The 9,370-nt window shown below is 31.4% G+C and overlaps 1 protein-coding gene across 1 annotated transcript; it reads left to right on the forward strand.

Annotated features, from left to right (window-relative positions):
* Nucleotides 1–1,929: 1,929 nt before the first annotated feature.
* Nucleotides 1,930–2,742, forward strand: LOC103311829. Its single transcript, XM_008191577.1, has one exon. It carries the CDS (start codon nt 1,930–1,932, stop codon nt 2,740–2,742), a length of 813 nt encoding a protein of 270 aa, XP_008189799.1.
* Nucleotides 2,743–9,370: the final 6,628 nt, after the last annotated feature.

The raw sequence follows: 9,370 nt of genomic DNA on the forward strand, positions 1-9,370 counted from the left end.
AATATTTTGTTTTCTTTTAGGCATATTCAACTATTTTTTTTAATGATTACAAATTCAAGAAAGATTGGTGATTTATTTTTTCTAAAAAAATGAATTGTTACTGTTATTTTGTTGCTATGGCAATTATAAATTATAATTTGACCTTTAATTGGCCACTCTTTATTTTTCTTTTATAAACCAATGAATTAACACTTCTGACTCCCTGGTGATCGTTAAAAAATACCTAGGCCATTTTTGACTTCAGACTGATACTTATGAGCTCAAACTGAATATCTATGTTGAATTTCAAGAAAATCTGAGTAGTAGTTTTCAAGAAACTGCGTTATTTGAGAAATGGCCACTTTTTTTTATTATATAGATTATGTAGTAAATTTAAATAATTTAATATTGTTTATTAGTTTCTTTTTCCTTTTTCCTATTTATGATTTTTATATGATTGTCTTTGAAAATATTGAAAACATATCAATGTCTGAAAATGATGACGTAGTTGCTTCTAATTCTGGTAAATAACTACCACCAGGGTCATCATACGAGTGATACATTTTAATAACAAAAATAAATACTAACAAATACATGTGTAAGCTAAATTAGTATGTAATATTAACCCGTCGTAGCGGCATTATATGGTGGGAATTACTTTAATTTTCAATTTGAGGGCTTGTTGCAACAACCAGATAAATCCACTTTTTGAAATTATCCAGGGCAAAGGAAATTCTTTTTTAGTGACTAAATACTTGTTAAAAATAATTTTGTTCTTGTTTGTTTATTATTATTTGTATAATTATTCACAATATTGTAAACTTTGAATAAAAAAAAAAATTTGGGGATACTATTTGTTTGTCAAAGTTGAGGGGAGCATGGATTTATCTGGTTGTGGTGCTTAAGTGTATTAGTTTTTATATTATTACTTAAGTAATTTATTTATATATCCAATATCAGAAGCATTTTTAATGTTATTTTTATTTATAATTATTAATCAACACATTAAGCCATAACGTTACTTATTTCATGAACTCGATATGATTATATGAAATTTGTACTTTTTTTTAGAAGTTCTATGTTTGACATCTGAAAGTCCTCCAGTAGTATTTGATAAGTTCATAAAGCCAAGTTCAACTGTTTTATCTCATTTCTTCAAGTACCACCCTTGTCAACCAAAAGATCCCAGCCTCCCATTCAATTCAAATAAGATTTTTCTTCGAGAAAACGGAACAAATCGTGTATGGCTAACATTTGATGAATCATCAAAACAACTATTTTGTTCAGTTTGTTCGGCTTTTGCTTCTGAATCGAATTCATTTACTAAGGGGGTATCTGATTGGAAACATGTTCATCAACGAATCAAGGAGCATGAGAGTAGCATAGTTCATTCACGCTCTTCCGAATCTTATTTCTTAAAAACTCAAAACAAAGATATAGATTCACTGTTATTTTCAAATTTACAAAATATACAAAAAAATCGGCAATTTTTTGAAAGAATTATCGCTGTTATAAAGTTATTCGGAAAAAGAGGCTTAAGCTATAGAGGTAAAAGAATTGAAGCAGCATACTCTTTGAACGACCATAATTTAGACCATGGGAATTTCTTGGAAATAATGATATTGCTCAGTAAATATGATCCTATCATTTGCGAACACTTCAATACTATCATCAATAAAAGTGAAAAGAAACAAAAACAAAATAAGAGAGGCCGTGGAAGCTTTTTAACTTTTTTATCCAAAAATACGGTTCAAGTCGTTATAAATTAAATAGCATCAAACATTAAACGTACAATTGCTACCGAAGTCCAAAATGCTTAATTATTTTCTGTTCTTATTGATACTACCCAAGATGTTTCAGTAATGGATCAATGTTCAATAGTTATTAGATACGTTTTTCACGGTACAATTAATTGCTGTAAAGTGTGGTCATAATTCAAGTGGTAAAGGTATGGCTGAACTGCTAAAAGAGGAATTGATTTCTGTTGGCTTGGATTTAACGAAATGTATAGAAAATTCTACTGATGGAGCGTCCAATATGCGAGGAGTATATAATGGTTTCACTTCACATTTAAGTAAATTATCGCTTGAACAAGTTCATGTGTTGTGTCATAGTCACGTTTTAAATCTTGTTATTTGCGATGCAACAAAAAATCTTGTCCAAGTAGCATCATTTTTTACTTTATTAAATAGTTGTGCGGTATTTTTCAAAGAATCATATTTGAGGATAGATATTTGGAATGAAGTTAGCAAGACAAATTCAGATAACAGTCGAAATAAGCGTCTTCGAACCATTGGGGAAACTAGATGGTCATCAAAACAGACTGCTGTTGAGAGAATTTTCGGAACATTTGGAGATACCAAAAGTTCTATGTATGTAGACTTGATAATTGCTTTCACTAAAGTTGTTCAAGGGGAAAAATTTAAACCTGATATAAGAGCAAAAGCAAACAATTATTTAGATTTACTATTAAAGTATGAGACTATTTTGACAGCACACATATTTATGAATGTTTTTAGTATAACGGGCCCACTATCTAGATATCTACAAATCAGTGGATTAGACCTTCTGAAATGTCAACAAATGGTAAAATCTGCACTGAGTCAAATAGTTAAGTACCAAAAAGATATGGAAAATATTATAGCTAAAAGTGATTCATTTGTCGAATGGGTAAATAATCAACTAGAATTGCAAGATTTGGATAATGAAATTTATCTCCAAGAACAATTCGAAATCAAACGATTAAGGAAAAAAAACGAATGACTGATGAATTATTAAACGATTACCCAATTAAACTATAGTGATGCAACTATAATGATGCAACTAATGATGCGAAACAAAAATATACTGTTGAAGTTCATAATCAGGTGATGGACAAAATAGTTGAAAGTATGAATTTAAGATTTGTAAACAATAGTCCATTATACATGGATTTATCGCTTCTATCCCCAGTCAACTTCAATAGTTTTAAACATGGTTTACCAAAAACAGCCTTGAAAGCTCTCTCTAAAAATTTAATCCGATTTACAGTCAATGATAATTTGGAAGAATTCCATCAAAAATTAAGAGAAGAATTAGTAAGTTTTGGTAATAATTGGGATAACTCAAATAAATCAGTTGAAGACGAATATGATTTTGAGAATTTCGATTAAGAAGATGAATATCAAGAAGCTGAAGAAACTGCCGGATTAAATATGACCTGTATGTATTATAAATAATTACTATAACTATGTAGTTAACTTAATTGTGTATTTTAAATAAGGAACCTTTAAAAAAATATAATATTTTGCACTACCTGTTAATTAGCACTTTTTTTATCATTTTTTAAATAACATTTTTGGGGTGCCTAAGGCTCTTCTGTATAAATGCATCCGGGGCCCTTTAAGTACCATGCCGACACGGCAGATGGACGATATGTCAGCAATGTGATTATTGGAACATTGCAAATTAATAAACCAGGTAAGTAAAACTTATTTTCTTAACTGCAAAATTTTAGAAAAAACAGACCATTCAACAATTCGAAAATTCTATGCTTTTATTATGGCCAAAAGGCATAAAACGATAAAATATTTTGATTTTTATTACTGATGCTGCGACTTACATAATAAAAGTTGGAAAAACTATAAAAGCATTGTATTCCAAATGTCGACATCTAACGTGTTTGGTACATGCGTTATACTGAGTCGTAGAAAAAATCAGAGAAAAATTCCCAGAATCTTATTGGGGAAGCAGATTAACAAAACGCGCTCTGGTGGAAACGATTTGTACCTTCCGATTCGGGATGTATAGATAGTTTTATATTGGTTATTTTACTTTTTATAATAAATTAATTTTGGTATCGAAACTCTATACGCTTTTATAGCTGGCTGTATACATTGGTAAGTACAATTTCTACTAATATTAACAAATGCATTTAAATACACTTCACTTAAAGCAAAATATATGTGAAATATCGGGCAAATACATATTATCTCCCGACTCCCGCTTAGCCATCAGTATGATAGGCGCCGACAGCGCTCCCAGTGTTAATCTGTCTTCCCAATACTAAATTGTAAAAAGATTTTTCTTAAATCACCTTATCGTATTTAACGTTTTAAAGTATTTTACCGGGAGTTCCGTTGCCCCCGAACCTATTTTGACCAGCTGAGGCACGTGGTTATCGGCAGTTAACTATTATTGCGAAAACTACGATGGTCTAAATTAGTTATTTCCCAATTAAATTCTGAAAATGCAATTTGTGTAATAAACGCTCGATTACTGTTTGAAAAATCAAATTTAAAAACCAACTTAAATTATCTATATAAAAGCTAATTTTTGCTTTTTATCAACGGAAATAACTCATTTAGAAACCAGTGAATTATTATTAACTGAATCGCTTAAAATTATACCGAACGTTGAAGTATCATTGGAAAATGTACAAAACCATGACGAATAATTTATTAAAAATAAAATGAAGTGTGTTTTGAGCAAAAATCCGGATATCAAAATAATATTGAAAATCGCTGAAATACTTGATGGAAATATAACTTAAAAATACAGTTTACCAGCTTAACTAACAGGTGAATGTGTACATTTTAAGTATACACCCATCACAGCTGTTGTTGAACAAAATTGTTCAGCTTACACAAATGTAGGTATTATCCGACAACCGACGCAAGTTTCTATTTGAAAAAAATCCTTATCGTTCTAGTCAATTCAGAGAAATTATATCAAAAGTGAAACAAAGGAAAGCAGTGGCAATAGATCTACGCATTAATTGTATGTATATTTGTGTATTTTGAGTAAAAACAAAATTATATATAAGTGGGTACCTATATTTTAAAAAAATCTTATATTTTTGTATATTTGTATGTAAGTTTAAAGTTATAAAAAAAGTTGTAAATTAATTTAGAATACATTTTATACAACTTTATATCAATTTAATAATAATATATTAGCACATAATACGTATATAATAAAGTTAAGAATTTACAACAATTCTTTTGATTGTCTTCGCCATCAGTGTCTGAATCGGACTTAGTTGTTTCGTCATTATTTTGTGTTTCGAGTATTTTTGATTGATCATACAAACGCCCAGCTTGTTAAAAAAACGAAAGTGTGTGAGCCCACCATTACACTCTGGGATAAGGTTTCCAACTTTCAAATTGTGTAATGTAGGACAATTCACATTTTATACCATAGTCGCATAGTTTCAGTGGCACAGCCAGAATTTTAAAATTGGGAGTAGGAGAACTGTAGTCTGGATAAACCAAAAATAAAAATAAAAAGACCAGAATATAATATAATAATAACTAACAAAAAATAAATAACATAAATTATTTAATTAGTAACAAACTTAAAAATTTCAGCAAACGCAACTATGTGCAACTAATGAAAACATAAAAAAATAAAGAATATTCAACATTTCTATGTCTATTTTTGTAAAATGTAGGAATGTAGGATTGTCCTACAAAAAATTTAAAGCTTTGTAGGACGTAGGACAAATCAAACAAATGTAGGACAGTCCTGCCCAATGTAGGACTGTTGGCAACCCTACTCTGGGAAAGTAAAACTTCTTTCATAAGTATTGGGGCCCGTGAAATTATAAGTGAATTAGGGAGAGAGTGAAAAAAATAAATACAATAAAAATAAACGTACACGCCGCCGCCACCGTGCATGATTTGAAAAATAAATAAATAAACAAACATGTCGTTTAATTTTTCGTCACGATATTTTTCCGCCCACACCTCAAGAAATAAGTTTTACTTCAAAACCTCAGGCTCTAAATTTAAAATACGAAATCGCTTTAAAAACATAAATTTGGCCAAATACCCAGCATAAAACCTTTTTTGCTCCAATACTGAGATAGTTATGCTTTTGCATGGCGCCACGCGCACAGTGGTCTGAAAAGTAAATTTAGCTTACATAAAGCTTAATTCAGAAAGTATGTTGAAATGTTATCAAAATGACATATTCATTTTATATACTACCTATATATATGTACCCATTAGTTAATTGATTTGATAAAATTAAAGTTATAAAGATTATTGAAGTCTCTATACAACTCAAAATGTATATAATTTGAACCATATTATCTATCACCGTGAGCGTTTATTTCATTTTGCTCTTAACTGTGATTGCAAGCACATTTCAACTCTTAAAATTATTCTTATTACATTTTTATATACAATGGAATGTACGTATGAAGGTAAGTACTATTAAAACACATTTAAACATAGCACTAATTTTGAAAATGTTACCATCAAATAGCACTAAATTTCGATGCTATAGCGGATTTTGGTGCTGATGGTGCACCCGTTAGGTCGAAATACGGAAAATCCCATAACTCGGAGGGAAACATGGTACTAATTTTGAAAACAGTATCCTCAAATAGCACTAATTGAGCACTAAATTTTGATGCTATAGCGGATTTTGGTGCTGGCGCTGAACCAGCTACGTGAAGTTAGCGGAGAAAGGTAAGCCCCCATGTAACTTTTTACTGACTAGAGCACTTATTTTTAAAATGGCACGGTTGAATAGCACTAATTGAGAACTAAATAGTGGTGTTATAGCGGAAATTAGTGCTCACATTTTTCCGCTTACTTCACAAACCTGTTTGTATGTGCCCCTGTGTCGGGATTTAAAAATTGAATTGAGCGATTGTCTATCAAATGTGTATAACTCTCCTCGGGCGAACCGTCATAACTCTGAAGGTACGTTTTCTCAGCAATGATCAGCCGCGGCGTAGAACACTGTACTAGTAAAAACCTGTGTATTTTAAATGCGGCTGATTTCTTATGCGCATTCGTCGCTGCGTCCAGAACATTTAACGTGGCTTCTGGCGACGGTTCTGGGTTCGGATTAATGTACCGCGACGAATGCCAGCGTCAACATGTCCAAAAAGTTTATTTTTTCCGCTGCAGAAGACGAAATCTTCATAGATATAATTCGGAAAAATAGAATTATTTTTGATAGTTCAGCTGAAAAATATAAAGACAAAATTTTTGAAGATTGCATATGGAGGGAATTTTATAAATTAATCATTTATAATCATATAATATATTTATAAAGGGTGTCTCAAAAAAAAAACGCCGGATTTAAATCTTGCTATACATTAAAATTTATTTTTCTTTAAAAAAAACATTTACAAATATATCATTCTCTTCAGGATAAATTGAGGTTTAACAGTGAAAAACAACATCGGGCATATAACCCCCCCCCTACTAGCCCTACAGGCGATTATTCTTACCATCACTCGATCACACATTGCCCCATCAAGTTCGTTGAGGACACGACGAATTTCTTGCTTAAGTTCCAAGACGTTTCTGACTTTGTTTTGGTAAACTCGTGACTTAGTGTATCCCCATAAGAAAAAATCACACGGCGTCAAGTCGCAAGATCGAGGTTAGGATAGCAGCCTTTTCAAATCCGGCGTTCTTTTTGAGACACCCTTTATTATATAGGTATCGCTATTATTTCGTAATTAAAATGTATTTATTTAAATTTTATAGTTGATGACTGTAAGAAGTGGTGGGAAAACATGTGTTACAAGTAGGTACATGGCCACATGGGACAAAAAAAATTGCCTACTGAGTCGGCGGCTTTACATAAAAAAAAATGGCCTTTGGTGGATTATCTATCGTTTTTGGACACAGTTGAATATGAAAGAAAGTATGTAAAAAGTTGAAATTAGCTAGATATATATACATATTATAAATTACCTATATTATAATAAATTTGGAATAAAAAATTATTTTAGATCTTCTACAAATGTTGAAACGCAAAAAACTACCAAACAAAATATTATGCTGAACGATTCACTCAATTTGCCATCAGTCATTTGGAGGTAAATGATTACGGTTTAAAGGTTATAAATTAGCAATATTAGCCAAGAGATCAAAAAAACAAAATGTAGTATTATAAAATATCCAGATACAAAATAATTTATTAGCAACACTGGACTCTCAGCAAGAGGACGAAGTTCACGATTTTTTTTTTAAGTATTACCATAACCATAAAAAAACTCCCTTCACGGAAATCAACAAAGTTAAGCTTCGAGTGGGTACTGACAATGGTGAATGAGATAGAAGAAAAATATGTGGTTCCTGATCATACTGAAACATTTCGATCTGATTACATCCTGCAATCAAATAGCAACAACATGACACAGTGGTTACTGGTTATCGCCGGCTAACTAATACAACACTGCTGCATCGAGTTCTTCGTCAGGATTTATGCAATAAAACCATTAGATACTACATATTTGTTTGTTGTGTAGTATTTTTAAGTATATTTTATATTTTATAAATTAACATTAAATGATATTTTTAATTATTTATTACAAATTTAAAGGGATTAATATTATTTTTTTGATCTTATTTCACCTGTGAGTATAAATAAAGCCTTAATTCAAGAATATTTTAGTTATTTTTGTGTTTATTTGATATTTATTTTTGTTGTTAGAGGTAACTACTATAAATAAATGAACAAACAATATTATCGTAATAATAATAATCGTTTATTATACAAAAGATATTATAACATATAATTTACATTTGCCATAGTATGGCTCTTATATTTGCAAAATAATCTTTAAGAATATCTCTTACTCTAACTCCTTCCGTATTTATAAGTCCACCTTCTCCAGAAAATGATCTCATGTTTTTATTTTAATTTGAACATTCCTAATCAAATTGATAATATACTTTTCCGTTATTTTCCAAGTATGCATCTCGTAACAAATTGTGTAAACGACATGTAACAAAAATTAAATCATCAACCGTTGTTGGAGCAATATTGATTGGCTAATATAACACTGAATATTTGACACGGCTGTCTGTAATTAAAAACCGTTTTATTGTTATCTCCCCTTGGTGATTTTTGATAAAACGGCCTCAAAATATGTTTATGCAACTTAAATGCCTAATCTCCGAGTATAACGTGAGGTATTATATTATATCAGTACCAGGAAGGGCACAATCTTCTGGAAATTTGAACACACTGTGGCTCTAGTGCGGTTACCGTGGTGTTGTTCTGGTGATGTGTTACAGTGTGGTCAACCGCACTAGCCAGCATACGTTTCGTATTAGACTCCGTTGCAGAAGAAATGGGTACACAGGTTTTAGATAGATGAATGAAATGATGAAATAAATAAACACGCTGATTTATTAAGACGCATTGCGTCGAGAGTTGTTTATTGTACACTATGCGAAATACATAACAGTGGAGTACGTGGTGTCGGGGTCGACGGAATCAGGTGTGCTCGTTGGACGCGCGATCGAGGGAGCGTTTGGTAACGTCGAGTTAGAGGTGCGCGGTGACCGTTGAGGACGTTGCTATTCGGCTGGTCGGTGTGTCGGTCGGTGAACGCATGGTTTTGGACGGATCTTTGGTCACGTGAAACGTGTGGCTT

The sequence above is a fragment of the Acyrthosiphon pisum genome, chromosome A1 (genome assembly GCF_005508785.2).
Source record: "Acyrthosiphon pisum isolate AL4f chromosome A1, pea_aphid_22Mar2018_4r6ur, whole genome shotgun sequence".
Classification (NCBI taxonomy): domain Eukaryota; kingdom Metazoa; phylum Arthropoda; class Insecta; order Hemiptera; family Aphididae; genus Acyrthosiphon; species Acyrthosiphon pisum.

Excerpts from the sequence above, each read along its gene's own strand:
- LOC103311829 (XM_008191577.1), top strand. The coding sequence starts at position 1,930 with ATGGCTGAACTGCTAAAAGAGGAATTGATTTCTGTTGGCTTGGATTTA.